At 40.2% G+C, this 21,592-nt stretch overlaps 1 protein-coding gene across 1 annotated transcript in view; it reads left to right on the forward strand.

The window, feature by feature from the left end:
- The window catches only part of serinc5 (serine incorporator 5), an 85,802-nt gene extending 69,401 nt beyond the window's left edge, over nucleotides 1-16,401 (forward strand). The window contains exons 9-12 of the mRNA XM_059974455.1: nucleotides 1,091-1,160; nucleotides 6,396-6,435; nucleotides 9,517-9,664; nucleotides 12,080-16,401. Of these exons, the coding sequence (XP_059830438.1) occupies nucleotides 1,091-1,160; nucleotides 6,396-6,435; nucleotides 9,517-9,664; nucleotides 12,080-12,227 (406 nt within the window). The 3' untranslated portion in view covers nucleotides 12,228-16,401. The remainder of the gene's footprint in view (nucleotides 1-1,090; nucleotides 1,161-6,395; nucleotides 6,436-9,516; nucleotides 9,665-12,079) is intronic.
- The last annotated feature ends 5,191 nt before the right edge of the window (nucleotides 16,402-21,592 follow it).

The raw sequence follows: 21,592 nt of genomic DNA on the forward strand, positions 1-21,592 counted from the left end.
AAAAGCACAGGTTACAGTCATGAACTGGAGTAGGTCAGCTTTGAAGGCATTAGACAGGATCTAGCTGAGATGACTCAGGGAGACTCAGTCTGTTCCTCAAGGTTGGGGAGTCCAAAACTAGAAGATATAGATACAAGATAAGAACATAGAACAGTACAGGCCCTTCGGCCCACAATGTTGTGCCAACCCTCAAACCCTGCCTCCCATATAACTCCCTACCTTAAAATCCTCCATATACCTGTCTAGTAGCCTCTTAAACTTCATTAGTGTTTCTGCCTCCACCACTGACTCAGGCAGTGCATTCCACGCACCAACCACTCTCTGAGTGAAAAACCTTCCTCTAATATACCCCTTGAACTTCCCTCCTCTTACCTTAAAGCCATGCCCTCTTGTACTGAGCAGTGGTGCCCTGGGGAAGAGGTACTGGCTGTCCACTCTGTCTAGTCCTCTTAATATCTTGTACACCTCTATCATGTCTCCTCCCATCCTCCTTCTCTCCAAAGAATAAACCCCTAGCTCCCTTAATCTCTGATCATAATCCATACTCTCTAAACCAGGCAGCATCCTGGTAAATCTCCTCTGTACCCTTTCCAATGCTTCCACATCCTTCCTATAGTGAGGTGACCAGAATGGGATACAGTACTCCAAATGTGGCCTAACTAATAAGAGAAAAGAGATTTAAAGACCTGAGGAATAGCATCTTTACATGTAAGATAGTAAGTACCTGGAATGAACTGCCAGAGGAGGTGATTGGGGCCAGGACAAATGCAGCATTGGAGAGGCATGTGAAAGGGTGAGGACTTGGAGAGCTCTGGGCTGAAATGTGGGCAGCTTGCCAGTTGGGAAGATGCTGTGGTTAGCATAGCCCAGACGGGCTGAAGGTCCTATTTCCAAGCTGTATAACATGGATGAATGGCAAAACATTTTATTCTTAGTCTATTGATGCCCTTGTAGCCAATCAGAGTGGATGGGTGGGAAACACTTTGGTCTGTTGGTATTTATAATAAATGGTCTCCCAAGTGTGCTTTCCAAATAGTTCTGTGAGCAGCTCCAGTTTTTAATGCCTTTTTTTTTCCATTCACATTTTTAGTCTAACTTCTACAACACGTTCCAGCTCAATAACCCTGGGGGTGAGCAGCACCTCAGCTGCTAAACCAACTGTGAGTATTTATTTCATTAGCCAAAGTAAAAATAACAAGTCTTAGGCAGTGCATCAGTTGATTTTAGTTTGTTGCTAGTTGAATGTTCCAACACTGAATCATTTACTTTCTCAGTATACATACTTTATGCCTGGCATATTTTTTTATATGGTTAATATTTACAGAGAAATGCACCAGTCATTTAGTGGAGCAAAGGTTTTAATCCAACAGAACATAAGCTCCTGTTAAAATACTAAAACTGGATTTTTTACATGTTTAGAAAGGTATCCTGTATTGAAATTATAATGGCAAACACTAGGAGATTTTGGTTTAAAAATAAGCTGTTTGCTTTACTTTAGAAAAATTTGTCTTAGCATCCTTTTAAGGAAAGACCACCTGGTTTTTAACCAGATTTTAGCAAGTGGGGCCAAAGTGAGTTCAATTTAATTTGTTCTCCTTTGCTTGTCTTAAAAGTGAATTGGTTCAGAAAAATGTTTAACTCTGAAAAATAGTCCATTTTGCTGTTTCCTCTGTGTAAACTTGTACTGTTAAAAAATATATTCTGGACAAGTTTATGGTGACAATCTAGTATTGATGTGTGTTTTAAAAAGAATCATTGACGTTATTTTGATGGAATTTATTAGCCTGTTCCCTATAAAATATTTACCTTGAGGACTAGGTGGAAAATATTTAATTTTATGTGTACATAGTGTTTTGGTATAAACTTCTCTGAAGGCATTCAAATGGACCGGGTGAGATTAGTTTGTTGAAACTGCAGCTGCTGTGGCATACCATGGATAGGGTGTAAAGTACTCAACATTTGCACAATAAAGTCTGCAGTGTGGAGCAAACTTGTCAGCAGTGGCATTCAAGCAATAATCCTGTCATTACAGTCACTTGAAGTATGTTTGAATAAAGGACTATATCATTTATTTTTGTTATATATTAACACTGGAGATGATTACAGTGTGAAAGTGGAGCTCATTATCAACTGGTTCTGGTTTGCTGTAACCTATATAAAGACAGGCTCTTATTCTGTATAAGATGAGAGGCACTGGTGGTGTGGATAGTCAGAAGCTTTTTCCCAGAGCTGAAATGGCTAGCCCAAGAGGGCACAGTTTTAAGGTGCTTGGAAGTAGATACAGAAGAGATATTAGGGTTAAATGTTTTACGCAGAGAGTGGTGAGTGTGTGGAATGGGCTGCTGGCGACGGTGGTGGAGGCGGATATGAGAGACCCCTGGACAGGTATATGGAGCTCAGAAAATGGAGGGTTATGGGTAACCCTAGGTAATTTCTTAGGTAAGGACATGTTTTGTGCTGTAGGTTTTCTATGTTCCTATTCTGGGGATAGTTATAGGTTGCCTTCCTGAATGGCTGCAATCATTGCAGCTACTGCCATAACTCTTTACTTTGTCATAGTGCTGAACTCTAGCAATCTGATCTTGTTTACTTCCCAGTTCAAAATGTAGGCATGGATTGGGGATGGATGTGGATAAGGGTCAGTCACAAAAATGTCTATAATGCTTTTCTTATGGGTCTAAGATTCTTCTCTTAGACCTTCTCTTATAGTGATAAGGGATTCGATTGTAAGGGGAATAGGTAGGCTTTTCTGCGGCCACAAACGAGACTCCAGGATGGTATGTTGCCTCCCTGGTGCAAGGGTTAAGGATTTTTCCGAGTGGCTGCAGGACATTCTGGAATGGGAGGGTGAACAGCCAGTGGTCGTGGGGCACATAGATACCAACGATAAAGGTAAAAAACGGGATGAGGTCCTACAAGGTGAATTTAGGGAGTTAGGAGATAAACTAAAAAGTAGGACCATAAAGGTAATAATCTCTGGATTACTACCAGTGCCACGTACTAGTCAGAGTAGAAATAGGAGGATATTTCAGTTGAAAACATGGCTTGAAAAATGGTGCAAGGGGGAAGGATTCAAATTTCTGGGGCATTGGAACCAGTTCTGGGGGAGGTGGGACCGGTATAAACAGGGCGGTCTGCACCTGGGCTGGACTGGAACCAGTGTCCTAGGGGGAGCATTTGCTACTGCTGTTCAGGAGGCTTTAAACTAATGTGGCAGGGGAATGGGAACAAGTGCAGAGAGACAGAGGGGTGTAAAATGAGGGTAGAAGCAAAAAATAGTAAGGTGAAAAGTAAAAGTGGCAGGCAGGCAAATCCAGGGCAAAAAGCAAAAAGAGCCACTTTTCAACATAATTGTATAAGGGCTAAGAGTGTTGTAAAAACAAGCCTGAAGGCTTTATGTGTCAGTGTGAGGAGCATTTGTGACAAGGTGGATGAATTGAATCTACAGATAGTTATTAATGAATATGATATAGTTGGGATCACAGAGACATGGCTCCAGGGTGACCAAGGATGGGAGCTCAACATCCAGGGATATTCAATATTCAGGAGGGATAGACAGGAAAGAAAAGGAGCTGGGGTAGCATTGCCGGTTAGAGAAGAGATTAACGCAATAGAAAGGAAGGACATTAGCCTGGAGGATGTGGAATCGATATGGGTACAGCTGCATAACACTAAGGGGCAGAAAACACTGGTGGGAGTTGTTTACAGGCCACCTAACAGTAGTAGTCAGGTTGGGGATGGCATTAAGCAGGAAATTAGAAATGCATGCAAAGAAGGAACAGTAGTTATAATTGGTGACTTCAATCTACATATAGATTGGATGAACCAAATTGGTAAGGGTGCTGAGGAAGAGGATTTCTTGGAATGTATGCGGGATGGTTTTCTGAACCAACATGTCGAGGAACCAACCAGAGAGCAGTCCATTCTAGATGGGGTATTGAGCAATGAAGGAGAGTTAGTTAGCAATCTTGTCGTGCGAGGCCCCTTGGGTAAGAGTGACCATAATATGGTGGAATTCTTCATTAAGATGGAGAGTGACATAGTTAATTCAGAAACAAAGGTTCTGAACTTAAAGAAGGGTAACTTTGAAGGTATGAGATGTGAATTAGCTAAGATAGACTGGCAAATGATACTTAAAGGGTTGACGGTGGATATGCAATGGCAAGCATTTAAAGATCGCATGGATGAACTACAACAATTGTTCATCCCAGTGTGGCAAAAGAATAAACCAGGGAAGGTAGTGCACCCGTGGCTGACAAGGGAAATTAAGGATAGTATCAAGTCCAAAAAAGAAACATATAAATTAGCAAAAAAAAAAGCGGCACACCTGAGGACTGGGAGAAAGTCAGAGACCAGCAGAGGAGGACAAAGGGCTTAATTAGAAAAGGAAAAAAAGATTATGAGAGAAAGCTGGCAGGGAGCATAAAAACTGACTGTAAAAGCTTTTATAGATACGTGAAAAGAAAAAGATTGGTCAAGACAAATATAGGTCTTTTACAGTCAGAAAAAGGTGAATTGATCATAGGGAACAAAGACATGGCAGACCAATTGAATAACTACTTTGGTCCTGTCTTCACTAAGGAGGACATAAATAATCTTCTGGAAATAGTAAAGGACCAAGGGTCTAGTGAGATGGAGGAACTGAGGGAAATGCATGTTAGTAGGGCAGTGGTGTTAGGTAAATTGAAGGGATTAAAGGCAGATAAATCCCAAGGGCCAGATGGTCTGCATCCCGGAGTGCTTAAGGAAGTAGCCCAAGAAATAGTGATAATTTTTCAAAACTCCTTAGATTCTGGATTAGTTCCTGAGGATTGGAGGGTGGTTAATGTAACCCCACCTTTTTAAAAAAGGAGGGAGAGAGAAACTGGGGAATTATAGACCGGTTAGTCTGACATCGGTGGTGGGGAAAATGCTAGAGTCAGTTATCAAAGATGTAATAACAGCACATTTGGAAAGAGGTGAAATCATCAGACAAAGTCAGCATGGATTTGTGAAAGGAAAATCATGTCTGACTAATCTTATAGAATTTTTTGAAGATGTAACTAGTAGATTGGATAGGGGAGAGCCAGTGGATGTAGTATATTTAGATTTTCAAAAGGCTTTTGACAAGATCCCACATGGGAGATTAGTGTGCAAACTTAAGCACACGGTATTGGGGGTATGATATTGATGTGGATAGAGAATTGGTTGGCAGACAGGAAGCAAAGAGTGGGAGTAAACGGGACCTTTGCAGAATGGCAGGCAATGACTAGTGGGGTACCGCAAGGCTCAGTGCTGGTACCCCAGTTGTTTACAATATAAATGATTTAGATGAGGGAATTAAATACAGCATTTCCAAGTTTGCGGATGACACGAAGCTGGGCAGCAGTGTTAGCTGTGAGGAGGATGCTAAAAGGGTGCAGGGTGACTTGGATAGGTTAGGTGAGTGGGCAAATTCATGGCATGCAATTTAATGTGGATAAATGTGAGGTTATCCACTTTGGTTGCAAGAACAGGAAAACAGACTATTATCTGAACGGTGGCCAATTAGGAAAAGGGGAGGTGCAACGAGACCTGGGTGTCATTGTACACCAGTCATTGAAAGTGAGCATGTAGGTACAGCAGGCGGTGAAAAAAGCAAATGGTATGTTGGCATTCATAGCAAAAGGATTTGAGTACAGGAGCAGGGAGGTTCTACTGCAGTTCTACAAGGCCTTGGTGAGACCGCACCTAGAGTATTGTGTGCAGTTTTGGTCCCCTAATCTGAGGAAAGACATTCTTGCCATAGAGGGAGTACAAAGAAGATTCACCAGATTGATTCCTGGGATGGCAGGACTTTCATATGAAGAAAGACTGGATCGACTAGGCTTATACTCACTGGAATTTAGAAGATTGAGGGGGGGATCTTATTGAAATGTATAAAATTCTAAAGGGATTGGACAGGCTAGATGCAGGAAGATTGTTTCCGATGTTGGGGAAGTCCAGAATGAGGGGTCACAGTTTAAGGATAAAGGGGAAGCCTTTTAGGACCGAGATGAGGAAAAACTTCTTCACACAGAGAGTGGTGAATCTGTGGAATTCTCTGGCACAGGAAACAGTTGAGGCCAGTTCATTGGCTATATTTAAGAGGAAGTTAGATATGGCCCTTGTGGCTAAAGGGATCGGGGGTATGGAGTGAAAGCAGGTACAGGGTTCTGAGTTGGATGATCAGCCATGATCATACTGAATGACGGTGCAGGCTCGAAGGGCCAAATGGCCTACTCCTGCACCTATTTTCTGTTTCTCTTGGTCAGAGAATGATATAAATCTTTGACATACCCATGTGACAAGATAACAAAAAAAGGTTTTGTGTATGAGTTATTTGGTTCTACACTTTCTAAATGTTGCATTCAACGTGACTTCTTTTTGTTTTACAGGAAGCTCGGTGCTGCTTCTGTTTTTTACCAGATGAAGAAGGCAAGTTTCTAGCCTCCATTACTGTGGAACGGACACTGGAGCTGGGAGTGGTAGTGGTGTAGGGTGGGCAGGCCAGGCCAGTCGCCTGGTTTATGACAAGGAAATATTCCTGTTCCCAGAAAGGCAGTGAAAGTGAAATCTCACCTTTGTATCAAGAGCAACACATGCAATGTCACCTACCTTCTTATTCATGTCCACGACCATTTCAACCTCCCACTATAGGTCATCTCCTGGTAATTCCTTTATTCCCCCCTCCTGAGAATTTATTTAGACCGCTTTTTGATTAAATGCTTTGCTTGGGGTTAAACATTCAAACAGAATGTGTAAAGTGTAGTGATGAAAAATAACCAGTGGGTGGTCCATTTCTAGGTCTGGTGTTTAAGCAGTTTGCATTAGGTTACAGCCCATTTCCAGTACTGTGCAGGTGTTGATCAGTTGCTCTATTATTTATGTGAATCTTGCAATTATTTTGGGATGGCAAGAAGGCTGCATTTTTGGGTATTTTTAAAACTTGTTCATCATGCAAGTGATTATGAATGAGGAGTATTTGATGGCTCTGGACCTGTACTTTCTGGAGTATAGAAGAATGGGGATGGTGGTCTTCTTTGAAGCCTATCAAATATTGAAAGGCCTAGATAGACGGGACATGGAGAGGATGTTTCCTCTGGAAACAGAGGGTACAGCCTCAGAAAAGGAGAACATCCCTTTAGAACAAAGAAGAGGAGGAATTTCTTTAGCCAAAGGTTGATGAATCTGTGGAATTCATTGACACAGACAACAAGAGGACAAATCATTTGGTATACTTAAGGCAAAAGTTGATAAATTCTTGATCGGGTTTGAGAGGGAGAAGGATCTTGATGATTGTAGGGATGACTTACAGTGGACTGAAACGCTCGAGCATGTAGGCATTAAAGGATGTGTTGGAGCTTTTGGAAAGCAACAAGTTGGATGTTACCAGGACCTGACAAGATATTCTCCAGGTTACTATGGGAGGTAAGGGAGGAGATTGTTGAGACTTTGGCGATGATCTTTGCATCATCAATGGGGATGGGAGAGGGTTGGAGGGCTTCAGATGTTGTTCCTTTATTCAAGAAAGGGAGTAGAGATAGCCCAAGAAATTATAGACCAGTGAGTCATATTTCAGTGGTTGGTAAGATGATGGAGAAGATCTTGAGAGGCAGGATTTATGAACACTTGGAGAGGTATAATATGATTAGGAATAGTCAGCATGGCTTTGTCAAAGGCAGGTCGTACCTTACGAGGCTGATTGAATTTCTTGAGGATGTGACTAAGTAGATTGAAGGAAGAGCAGTAGATGTAGTGTATATGGATTTCAGCAAGGCAGTTGACAAGGTACCCCATGCAAGGCTTATTGAGAAAGTAAGGAGGCATGGGATCCAAGGGGACCTTGCTTTGTGGATTCAGAACTGGCTTCTGAATCCACACTACACTATTCTTGGTTGGTGTGACTGTAACGAAACCCAATTTCCCTTGGGATCAATAAAGTATGTCTGTCTGTCTGTTGCCCACAGAAGGCAAAGAGTGGTTGTAGACAGGTCATATTCTGCATGGAGGCAGGTGACCAGTGATGTGCCTCAGGGATCTGTTCTGGGACCCCTTTTCTTTGTGAGTTTTATAAATGACCTGGATGAGGAAGTGGACAGATGGGTTAGTAAATTTGCTGATGCCACAAAGGTTGGGGGTGTTGTGAACAGTGTGGAGGGCCGACAGAGGTTACAGTGTGACATTGATTGGATGCAAAACTGGGCTGAGAAGTGGCAGATGGAGATCCACCCAGATAAGTGTGAGGTGGTTCATTTTGGTAGGTCAAACATAATGATAGAATATAGTATTAATGGTAAGACTCTTAGCAGTGTGGAGGATCAGAGGGATCTTGGGGTCTGAGTCCATAGGACACTCAAAGCTCCTGTGCAGGTTGATTGTGGTTAAGAAGGCATATGGTGTATTGGCCATCATCAACAGTGAGACTGGGTTAAAGAGCCAAGAGGTAACCCTAGGTCATTTCTAAAGTAAGTACATGTTTTGCACAGCATTATGGGCTGAAGGGCCTGTATTGTGCTGTAGGTTTTCTATGTTTCTATACTTTTTAATCTACTGATGCCTAGTTAAATGAATCCTTTGTGTTCTGAATACAGGCTATATCCCTCCATTCTCTGCATTATAAGCTATGAAGTCTAGTCACACTAGGCTTGTCAGCGTAACCTATAAACATTCAAATATAAACTAATTTTCCCATTCCATTGAGCTATATTTTTCAGTGGGAAACCCATTTATAGATACTCCTAATTTATTGGAAGCATCATGAGTTGCAGTATTTTTAACAGCTATGTTCCTTCTAAAGTTTTCAGTTTGCCACATCCCAACTCTTTGGAATTTATGCCACGTTGAGTAAGTTGTGGCATATGTGCAAAATAAATAGAATTTTTATGCACTATTTTTTCCCCTTTGGAGATGGTGCTTGCTCTCCAGCATTCCCCAAAAATTGAGTTTACAAATAATCCAGGATGGAGGTTGAACCACTCCAGGATTTGGTCAGCCAGGTAGCAATGTCGAAGGATAGCTTAGTAATCATTTTTCCTTGGTTTTCTTCTCACTTCACTTCAGACTCTTTTGTCACCTTTATTTGAAACTCCCATCAGTGACCCAGGATTGAACACTGTAGCCGGTAACCCCCTAGTTAGTGTTCCTTGTTGCAGATCCACTTTAGAGTTGCTGTAGAACTCTGTAATTTCAAATGGGTGACAATTTAGGGATAAGAATTTGCTCTATGAATCTGTGACCTTTTAGTGCTTTGGTAATTGACTTATTATTGTCACATGCACCAAGATACAGTGGAACAGCACAAACGAGAAAATCTGTTGATGTTGCAAATCTGGCATTTTGTGTGTGTGTGTGTGTGTGTGTGTGTTACAGTGAAAAGCTTTTGTTTACAAGCTATCCAAACAGATCAGGTTGGGATTCAGATTTATTTGTCACATGTACATCGGAACATATTGGTATTTATTTTGTGCAGCAAGTGTGATTTATGAAGTTCAATTTCTCTTGACCTTCATGTGGCAGGTAACTATGAAACAGATGGCGATGAAAAGGGAACCCAGAAGGTGGTCCACAATGAGAAGCATGCCGTCGTGTACAGTTACTCCTTCTTCCACTTTATCTTTTTTCTTGGATCCCTGTATGTCATGATGACTTTGACAAACTGGTTTGAGTAAGTGAACTGTGCTCAGTTTCTGCATTATAAGCAATTACAAAAATCCCTTTATACAATGCATTACTGGTTTCCCGTTGCATTTGTTGTATATAGTTTCATTAAGGATCAAATGGGACATTAAATATCTTTACACCCCTATCTCACCCAGAACAAACCTAGCGAACCGTCAGGGCAAATCTGTCATTCACTACTTTAGATATATGATTAGAAATGAATGAACTGATCATGAGTTCTCCTTCCATTTAACTAGCTTGAATCAAAATACAGGTTGAGCACCCTTGAAAACCCCAGAAAACATCAGAAATCAGAAATTTTATTTGAGTGCTGAAATGACTCCACAAATGGAAAATTCCACAAGGTTCCCAGGCTGTTGCGCACCAGAGACAGTTCTGAGAAGTGACCTCACATACCCGGAGTGGGACCCTGTTGGCGGCAGTTTGTCTGCAGCAGGCATCAGAGCCAGACCTTTGTGTATCACTCACAGCACTTACCCTGTGTCTTGTGCTTATTCTCTGCTCTGTGCTTTGAAGACATTGTTCAAAATGGCAAAAAGAAAAGCAATTTTCAACAATATCTTCACAGCAGAGAGGAGAATGAGCACAAAACGCACAGTAATCACTGTGGGTAATAGTGAAATACTTCCTCTCTTTTATGTTTATAACACAAAATGGAATTGTTGGGAAAACCTGAGAGCAGAGTAAGTGTGAAGCATCTGACAGAGCAGTATGGATTTGGAACGATGACTGTGTACGATTTGAAGAAACAGAAGGATAGGCTGTTAAAAGTTCCATACTGAAAGTACTAAGCAGAAGTTATGAAAAGCTGCGTAAAGCGAAAAATGAAGATCTTGCTGGTGTATTGAACGAGTGGATTCATCCGCATCGGAGTGAACATATGCTCGCTTAACAATGTGCTGATCATGAAATCAAGCAAAGATCTTTACGACAAATTGAAAATTGAAGGCAGTTGCAAATATTCAGCATGCTGGTTGCAGAAATTGATGGAAAGGAAGGGCATTGTTTTTATAGATTTGCCTGCTGATCACAAATAATAAAGATGATTTGTTAATACAGTAGAAAAGTTGCCCATAGACAACATGTCTAGAGCAGTGTACATTCATAACAGTACAAGAAATTGTGTCATTCTATAAAATCAAAGATTGTTGCCCTTGTTAATGAGGCCTAGGACACCGGAAGAAACATTCATTTAAAAAAAAACTTGTCTGGCACAGTGCCTCCTCTTCCCAAGAACATCCACATCCAGGTCCCTCAACCGCTTCTGATGTTTGTCCTCACAATGATGATGTACCCTCCCCCTAGTGTTTTCCAGACCTGATGTAGTTGTAGTGTTTAGTGCTACATAATCTTCTGAAACAAATCTTAAATCCAAAATACTTAGCCCTAAGCAATTTGATTAAGGGGTGCTCAACCCTGTATTTTAAAGCCTAGTAACACCCTATTCACTGTTTATTCTTGCTCCACAATTAGTAGCCAGCCAGGAAAGAGATCTGCAGTTTCTGCATGGACGTTTATGCACCTATTGGAGCCTCTTTTGGGCTGTGGTGAACATTCATGGTCAATGTACCCAGGCTTGTGTCTCTTTATTTGATCTCTCCAAGTAATACTTGATTGGCATTCATCACTAACATGATTGATTTGTTGCCTTCATCACTAACATGACTGATAGGAAGAAATTTGTTGCAAAAGATTTAATTTACTTAGATAATGAATTAAGGAAAAACTAGAATTGTACACAGTGGGAGGAGGTTATTTGGTCCTTTGCCTAGATTTCAGAAACTTCTGATCTGAAATAGTGGAAATGCACATCCAGTGACCATTTTATTAGGTGTACATTTGTAATCTGCTGCCCATCCACTTCAAGATTTGACATGTTGTGCATTCAGAGATACTATTCTGCACACTGCTGTTATAACTGTCAGCTTGAACCAGTCTTACTATTCTCCTCTCACCTCCCTCATTAACAAGGCACTTTCACCCACAGAATTGCTGCTCACTGGATTTTTTTTTTTGCACCGTTCTCTGTAAACTCTAGAGACTGCTGTGCATGAAAATCCCAGGAGATCAGTAGTTTCTAAGATACTCAAATCTCCCCATCTGGCACCATCTATCTTTCCATGGTCAAAATTACTTGGAACGTAATTCTTCCCCATTCCGATGTTTGGTCTGAATAAAAGCTGAACTCTTGACCATGTCTGCATGCTTTTATGCAATGAATTGCTGCCAAATGATTAGTGGATATGATATTTGCCTTAACGGGCAGGTGTACCTAATAAAGTGGCCACTGAGTGTATATCGAACAGGAGGACGTTTTCTGAGACTGCCGAAGTCGCTTAATAGGCATGAAAGTAATTAATGACTATTTTTAAAATAGGTTTTTTTCCGCTCTTCACAGGTACGAGTCTGTTGCACTGGAGACATTTGCATTTGGAAACTCATCCAACTTTTGGATTAAAATGGCTTCCTGTTGGATTTGCATCTTGTTGTTTTTATGGACCCTTATTGCTCCCCTGTGCTGTCCTAAGCGTGAATTTTTTGTGTAACATTTTGTATTCCAGAACTCCAGACTCCCACAGTCCTATTCCACCTTGTCATGTTACATAACCTGTCCTGTTTTCTTTTATCGTTAATTGACCTGCCCTGTACTGTTCTCTGGTATGGTCTCTGTGTGTACTGTTAGGGCCTCTGTCAATAATGGTCTATATTAAGTTACATTCCTACAGTTCTACAGGGGCAGTATTCCACACTTAAATGGAGTTCCTCTCGTAGAACATTACAGCACAGATTCTCCGGCCCACAACGTTGTGCCAACATTTTAACCTACTCTGAGATCAATCAGTGGTAACAAGAAACTTGCCTGGGGAGCATGATTCTGATAGTGCGGCAGCAGTTCAGTTGCACAGGGGTGAGCTGGATGCTTAATGACAAAACTTGCTAATGTGCTCGCATGAATAATGCTGGTTTATACTGAGCTTGTAGTAGGCAAACAAATCAGTTTGGCAGAATTAACCTAGACTTTCAACAACCTGGATATATGCAGCATATTTGTCTCTTAATCTGCCTAAATGAGGCCCTCTGTTGGTTGGAGTCGACCATGGATGTTGTGTTCCAACTGTCTGTGATATGTGAGAAGGGGAAGTACAAAATGGAGAACAAGCTGTTGCCAAGTTGCGGGCTCTTCCTCTCCACGCAGCTGATGAATCCAAAGGAACGGCAGAGACTGATCCAATCTGGCACCAATGCTGTTGCAGGACTGGCTGGTCAGCATTGAACTCAACGTAGGACTTTGACTGGCTTAGGGACTCCAGCTCCACCTTTTTCCTGGGGATTTACTCGCGAAGGCTTCCCCATGAGTGGGTATAGCTGCAAGGCAGCGGAGGTTTGAGGTCAGTTTACCTTCTCCTAGATGAGCTGCCAGCCACGGCTGACGAGCCCCGTCTGATGGAAACAACTCATAAGGTGCCAGTAATGTGCCTTTGCCCGTTCTCCTGTCAGTAGAAATGGTTTTGCCGGGCTTAGTAGCCAAGTCTCACGTGAAGGCCAGGAGCTGAATTTGGTAGTCAGAGGCTATTTAAGACACATGCCATTGTGAGTATTTAGTAGTTACTGAGAGCTTTTCCCCACTATCACTTACAGCTACAACAGCCTTAAAGAACCAGCAGTCTAAAGTTTGTTCTATATTCAGTGGGCTTTAATAAACCTAGCAGTTCTCATCAAAGGCATCCTAGTGGTTCCCAGCTTTGAGTTGGACCCAATCTTAAAATAGGTCTGTTTCCTATATAAACCATAATGAGTCACACTTGCCTCACCCTTTGCAGAAGCAGGTTAAGGTTTGGACAGTTTTGTGACTGGAAGTTTTAAAGTTTAGTGGAAAAATAAAACTGAAAATATTAAATCCTTCATTTAAAATTGTTTCATTGTATAATTGATGTAAAGTAGTATGGAAAAAGATGACGTCCGTACGAAGTTAATTGAAATATATAGGGGAGAAGTGGGGTTGGTTTTCATAGAATCAACTTGTAATGCCTGTGTCTCCTTTGTTCAGATCCCATTGCCTGCCACGCCTTTCCTTGAAAATTTTCTTTGCTAATCAGTAGCAGGAGAGTCCTGTGCAAATTTTATTGTGGCCCCTTGTATTACAAATTGTCAATAGAACAGAAAGCGAATGTGGAAATGTATATAGATGGGCAAAATCAGAGTTGCATCACCTTTAAGATATGAAGAAGCTAAATTGCATTGATTGTATGAAGTGTTTTGAAGCGGGTATTCATGTGTATTTATTTAATGTAGTTTTAAAAATTAATATTGATGCAACATTTTGTATCTTTATAAGATGAACAAATTTAATTAGTGATATGATTGCCAAGCTTAAAGCTGGTTCTGAGGCCAAATATGTGGCTGTAAAATATATAACACTACTGGAAGCATGTATCTGCTGCCATTTGCCAAATGCTTGGCAAAGTTCAGCCAATTAATTTCCATTTTAGCCAACTAGTAACTGTGCTGGTATTTTAAACCATTTTAAATATTTGTGTTGGTATTTGTTAGTTTTTAAAAAAAAACTTGCCTGCTTCTTGGTTTAAACTCCTCTGGCATCTCTGAGCCAAATTGGCATTCGCAGCTTGTGCTTGATACCACTGCATTGTTCCTTTGGTATTTGACTTTTTTTTCTTTTTAAGGTTACACTAAACCAAGAAGAAAAGTTTCAATGACTAGTATTTGCAGCCTATCTAAATAAACCAGAATGGGGAACTGCTAGAAAGAAGTGAAGTGGGCAATGTAAAGACAAAAGTACTAGTTCGTAATAGGAAGTAAGGTAATAGTTGACTAATTTTGAGCAAAAGATGATAAGAAAGTAAGAGTTCAGAATGACTGTGCCACTTGTCCAATCTGAAGATGAAGCAGCAGGTTAGTGGAAATATGAATGTTTTTGCTAAAATCTATTTTGTACAAAGCTTACACGATAAGAGCTGTAACTGGCAGAATGATTGAACTCTAGAAGCTTATACATCAGTCTGCCAAGTGAAGGAGCCATGGTGATACTGACAAACTGGAATTCAGCATGTAGATTAGGACAGAATTTTAGTTTTTGACCTCTCTTTCGTCTGTGTATGTGCATAGGGATTGTTGGAAGGGATTGGATGCAAAATGGTCAAAATGTCTTATTACAATCCCAAAATAAAGCTGAAATGCTTTATTTACCTCAGTAGTCTGATGTTAACTTTCCAGTAGCATTAATGGTTAGAGATAACTATGATTTTTGAAACTCTTTCCAGTTCCAGAAAAGGTTAACGATGTGTAGAGGCTAAATACTGTGATACTGACCTACTGAAAACATTTGGTAACTCATTAAATGCTAAGTAAATAGTCAAAACTCTGGCAGTTTTCAAAAAGAAGCTGCAAGTTGGTTGCTGAGTTTGAACCATTTGTGGGACTATTACAAAGTGACAACAAGAATATCTGAATTCCCTGCACTTTCCGAGGCACAGTTGGTAGCATATTTTAAGTATAATTGAAAACTTAAAAATTTAGTTTATAGGTTTTGCCTTCAATGGATGTTTGTTTATGCAAAGTCACAACTTTTTACAGTATGTGGATAAAAGTATATAATTTGGAGTTTGATATCTTGTTGTATGGCGCTGGATAAGGCCCCGCTTATAAGAGATCACACGCACAGTGCTGGAGGGACAGGTCAGGTGGCATCTATGAAGGAGAATAAGCAGTTGGGAGTTGAAGGTTGTGGAATCTCTTGTGCTCAAGTTTGTAGAAATATTGCCTAGAATAGAAACTGGCCATGCTGAACAATGTGTGTGTGTTTTTAAAAATCATATACCAATAATTTTCACATTAAATTATATGAACTCAACTAAGTGGTATTTTAATCCCCTTGGGTACAAATCTTGATGAACTGTGATCTAAAGCAGTTGTTGTAAAGTATTACTTCCTGTTACTTTCTTCTTCTTCCAGTACTGGTGCTAATATTGACATGCCTACCTGTTTAAGACTTGTATGTTTTATATGTTGGAATCTTTTGTATTTTCCCTATTGCCATATCTCCTCTCCTTGTGCACTGTAAAATGCCATCTTATGACCTTGTGCAGTTGATGGCATTCAGATTTTTTTAAACAAATGAACCATGGGCTCTGGCCTGAAGTAGCAGTCTGTACCAATAAGAATGAAAACAAACATGAACTTTAAAGAATGCCTTTTGTTAAAGCAACTGCATAATTTTTTTAAGAGATGTGGGAGAGGTTTTTTAAAATTGTTGAAACAAAAAAAATGACATCTCTTTTGATATGATGATTCTACAGCACCTTTTGTGGCTGTTGTTTATTGTCACTTTAAATGATGCTTAAATTAAAGCTGAGGTTTCATCTGCCCTCAAATGCTTGATTCTACTTAAGTGCACACTTCATGGAAATGGGTGCTGGCAGTGGAGACACAAGTTATACCTGGCAATACAACCAATTTTACCTTCAATGTTTTTTTGTGTGAGGATTATATACAATAATTTATCTACAGTTTCCAATATAATGCTGCTTTGGCTTTCTATCTTACAAGTGCACATTGTTTTTTTTATTAAAATACTCAATAAATCAAACTTTCTCTCTGAAATGTTATTTTGAAGTGTGTTAAGAACCCCACAGTATGTGACACTAATCTAAATTTTCATTCTTGATTTTATTGTTTTAATAAACTTCTGTGACCTTAATTTCAGAGACTTGTATTTTTATTTCAGCTTTAATGACTCTATGACATCCCAAAGTGCTACATGATTAAAGTGCCTTTTGGACAGTAGTTAGTCTTTTAGGAAAGGTAATAGGTCGATGGGACTTGGTAGATTAATAGTGCTCCAGTGGTCTATGTCTCTAGTTTTATAGTGCTCAATTTCTATGCAGCAGACACTAACAGATGTGCAAATAATCTATTTTGGGTGTTAACTGACAGTTAATGAATATGAATCTAAAACATTGGCCAATACTGTTAGCAGCACACATTTTAAATTTACCAAACTTATTCAGTGCTGGCAAGGATATAATTTTTTGCTCATCGCTATTTGCCCTGAGAAGGTGGTTGAGGACCTCCTTTTCTACACATCCATTCAGAAGGCAAAGAGTTCTTCACCCTAGGTCATCTAAAAGCTATTCCAGTATTGTACCAAGGTGTTGACCTTGATTGTGTACTGAAGTCCCAGGATCCTGTGAGCCAGAGGTGCAAGTGCATGTTTGCAGAGTGATTCGGCTTTTTTCTTGCAATCACCTGGAATTATTTCTACTGCAGGCCAAGGGGAAGAAAAGCTCTTTGTTCTCACAGTGATCCACACTGTATATGCTTGAGAAGTCCGGTTGAGTATGAAACACAAGGCAGGAATTTCTGGGTACATCTTGTTTTGAATTGTGCTGGTAAAGCTAAATGCCAAGTCTTTGTTTTGCAGCAGTAGTACAGTGCAATACACAAATTACAGTAAGAAATTTAAACAACTACATAAAATTTTAAAAAAGTTGTGAAAAAGAGAGCAAAAATAGTGAAGTAGTCTATACTGTCGATTTGGAAATTAACGGAGGTGGGGTAGAAGCTGTTCCTAAAATGTTGTGTGTCTCTTCAGGCTCCTGTATGTCCTCTTTGATAGTAATCAGAGGGCATATCCTGTGTGATGGAGGCCATTAACGATGGATGCCTCCCTTTTTTTTGAGGCATTGCCTTTTGAAGATGTTCTCAATGCTGGAGCTGACTGAGATTGCAGCCCTCTGCAGCTTTTCTGAAGCTGTACAGTGGCCCCTCCATACCAGATGATGGAACTAGAAATTTGCTGGAGTGGTGACTAATCTCCTTCAACTCTTAATTTAAAGTACTTTCTCAGAAAGGTTTGGAGAAGTGGACTTTTTTTTACTCGCTTGTTGGCCTTCACAGAATCTGCTTTGCCTCCTTGTAATCAACGTTTGAAATAGATACTGGCAGATATTGTTTGTGTTCTGTTCCTTGAATACAATCTTGTGTTTATTAATGTTTTCCATCCATGGAACTTGAAGAGATTCTTTTTATTTAGCTGCCACAAGCAATCTTAAGACATAAATTCTGATATCACTCATGGTGATCACAAAACTGAGTGGTGGACAGATGTCCTTTTAAAGAAAATTATCTGGCCTTGTACTGCCTGGCCTCTCTTGCTCTGTAGCAAGGTCCTGGACTGGGAACTGTTCACTCAAACAGCAGACACATCCTGCTTTTGCCCCACCCCAGTCACTCAGTTGAGATTAACGAGGGATTTCAAACCTTGAAATATGAGAAGAGAACTGTGGTGTGATGAAGATTGATTATCTGGCAAGAATGAATTGGTAGCAAATGTATTCTTCTGCCTACATTTCAATGCCTAATGGAGATGATAAGGTATTGCATGTTTCTAAGGATGTACAAATATAACTTACGAGTAGGCTACTAGGTCCCTTGAGCCGGTTTCTAACCCCTCCCACCCACCCCAATTTAATAGTCGAGTTTATTGTAAGGTCAACTTAGTGTTTCTGTAAGAAACACTTTATTTACAGTTTTTCCTGAGATATGAAAAGCAGTCTACATTCCCCAGGGACTTGAGTGGATATTTATTTTCAAATGTTTACTTGAGGATCTTCATTTTTCGGCTGTAAATTATAAAATTGTTGTCCTACACTGTATACAGTGGCATGCAAAAGTTTGGGCACCCCGGTCAAAATTTCTGTTACTGTGAATAGTTAAATGAGTAGAAGATGAACTGATCTCCAGAAGTCATAAAGTTAAAGATGAAACATTCTTTTCAACATTTTAAGCAAGATTAGTGTATTATTTTTGTTTTGTACAATTTTAGAGTGGGGGGGGGGGAGAAGGATAGGAGCACCATGCAAAAGTTTGCACATCCCAGGAGATTTGAGCTCTCAGATAACTTTTAACAAGGTCTCGGACATAAATTAGCTTGTTAAGGCTATGGCTTGTTCATGGACGTCTTTAGGAAAGGCCAAGTGATTCAAATTTCAAAGCCTTGTCCCAACAGTCAGCAGCCATGGGCTCCTCTAAGCAGCTGCATAGCACTCTGAAAATTCAAATAAGTGATGCCCACAAAGCTGGAGAAGGCTATCAGAAGATAGCAAAGCATTTTCAAGTGGCCGTTTCCTCAGTTTGTAATGTAATTAAGAAATGGCAGTTAACAGGAACAGTGGAGCTCAAGTTGAGGTCTGGAAGACCAAGAAAACCTCCCAAGCGAACTGCTCGTAGGATTGCTAGAAAGGCAAATCAAAATCCCTGTTTGACTGCAAAAGACCTTCAGGAAGATTTGGCAGACTCTGGAGTGGTGGTGCACTGTTCTACTGTGCAGCAACACCTGCACAAATATGACCTTCATGGAAGAGTCATCAGAAGAAATCCTTTCCTGTGTCCTCACCACAAAATTCAGCGTAGGTAGTTTGCAAAGGAACATCTAAACAAGCCTGAAGTATTTTGGAAACAATTTCTGTGGACTGATGAAGTTAAAATAGAACTTTTTGGCCACAATGAGCAAAGGTAAGTTTGCAGAATTTCATGAAAAGAGCACCTATCCAACTGTTAAGTACGGGGGTGGATTGATCATGCTTTGGGCTTGTGTAGCAGCCAGTGGCTTGGGGAACATTTCACTAGTAGAAGGAAGAATGAATTTAATTAAATAACAACAAATTCTGGAAGTAAACATCATACTGTCTGTTTTTTAAAACAAAAAGCTGAAGATGAAAAGAGGATGGCTTCTACAACAGGATAATGATCCCAAACACACCTCAAAATCCACAATGGACTACATCAAGAAGCGCAAGCTGAAGGTTTTACCGTGGCCCTCACAGTCCTCTGACCTAAACATCATCGAAAATCTGTGGATAGACCTCAAAAGAGCAGTGCATGCAAGACAGCCCAAGAATCTCACAGAACTAGAAGCTTTTTGCAAGGAAGAATGGGCGATAATCCCCCAAACAAGAATTGAAAGACTCTTAGTTGGCCACAGAAAGTGTTTACAAGCTGTGATACTTGCCAAAGAGGGTGTTACTAAGTACTGACCATGCAGGGTGCCCAAACTTTTGCTTCGGGCCCTTTCACTTTTTTGTTAGTTTGAAACTGTAAAAGATGGAAATAAAAAAAGTAATCTTGCTTACAATATTAAAGAAATGTGTCGTCATTAACTTTATGCCGTTTGGAAATCAGGACATCTTTTACTCGCTTAGCGATTCACGGTATCAGAAATTTTGACTGGGGTGCCCAAACTTTTGCATGCCACGTTATTTCACTGAATGAGCACTCCATGCTGTCGAAGATACAAATGGAATTGCAACAAGTCTTTCCCAGCAATTTGTTTTAAATCTGCCTCCTGTGTTAGAGATGAGATGTCAACCTACTGCTTCATCGGCCACCAGCTTGTATGTGAACAAAGATTTTTTGAAACTGAAGTCAAATGTAACAAGAACAGGCAAAATATTCTCAAGTTGAATATTGACCTTGCAAGATTAGAGTACAATTGAGGTTCTGTAATTTGGTACAGGTCAAGTAAGGTTTGGATTTACCGATTATTGAAGGAAGCACTGAAATGTTTTGGGTACATGGGTAAATTTGCAGGAGTTCTTTAGTCTGGAAATGATCTGAATCTTTAAGATTTGTCTTGCAAGTCAATGGGGATCCGTGTAAGCACATTGGAGCAGACATGCTGGCATGTGAAGCTGCACAGTTTAGTGACCATAAATGTAATGTTGCAATTTCACTGCAACCTGACTGCTGCTTATTTGTGATATCAACACTGAATAAGTCCACAGCCATTCACAATATAACAATCCTTACAAATGAACTCCATGACAATGCTCAGAAATCAAAACGTTTGTGGAACCCAATAAGAAACTTCAAACAATAGCAGATAAAATTTTATATTCACTGTTGTGGATATTGATTAACACAGTCATTGTAATATTGTTATTCCATAACTTTCTCATATTTGAAGTACTCATTCTTAGGATATTAACGTTGCTGGCAAGGCCCACACTTAATGCCAAATCTAAGACCCACTAAGGTAATGGGTTTTCCCTGGAGCAGTGTGGTTAACATGAATGACTTGAGTTAGACTTGAATTGCTAGGTTGCTTGGAGTTTATGTTGGAGTGGAATTGGAACTGCACCTTGAGAAAAGATGATGAGGATCTCCACCGTGCCTTAAAGGACATCAGTAAATCAGCTTGATGCTTAAGTCGGCCCTTCAACACCATAGCCACTTTTACTGACATCAACTGTCTGAGGTAGAAATTGGACAGTGGCAGCTTTTGGCATTGAGTTGATGGGTTATAAACATAGTGGATCCTCTTCCAAATATTCAGGGCATGCTTTGGGCAAGTGCTGTACTTGACAGAGCAACTGATCTTAACAGTGGACCAGTGGTAGGCCAGTAGGTGGGGACAATGAAGGCTAACCACAGTTGAAGTGGTCAATACTCACAAGGATCAGAACCTGAATCCTTTGCCTTTGATTTTCTCTGCCTGAGTCTTGGAACGTTGAGAGCATCCTCCACTCTGGGAAGACCAGTAAATGAATAAGTGATGGGACTGAACTGGAGAACCCTGCTGCCCTAGAATTTCCTTTGAGATGCTTTTACTTTATTCTACCAGAAGCCCAGTATACAGTAAAACCATTGACAAAAATGTAAATCTCAGATTGACAATAAATGTTACCTTGTTAGTGTTACCAATATCTGATTACAATAGTAAAAGGAAACTAGAAACTAAATGCTGTCACATATGAAAGAAAAAAGTACTTTGCATTGTCATAATAAATAAAATGCCATTAATAGCTAATTTATTTTTTCAAAATTGATGCCAAACTTCTGTTTTGCCATTTAAGCCAAAGTAAAACATCAAAAAGTGTGATTAAACATGGCTTCT

The sequence above is a fragment of the Hypanus sabinus genome, chromosome 7, assembly GCF_030144855.1.
Source record: "Hypanus sabinus isolate sHypSab1 chromosome 7, sHypSab1.hap1, whole genome shotgun sequence".
NCBI lineage: Eukaryota > Metazoa > Chordata > Chondrichthyes > Myliobatiformes > Dasyatidae > Hypanus > Hypanus sabinus.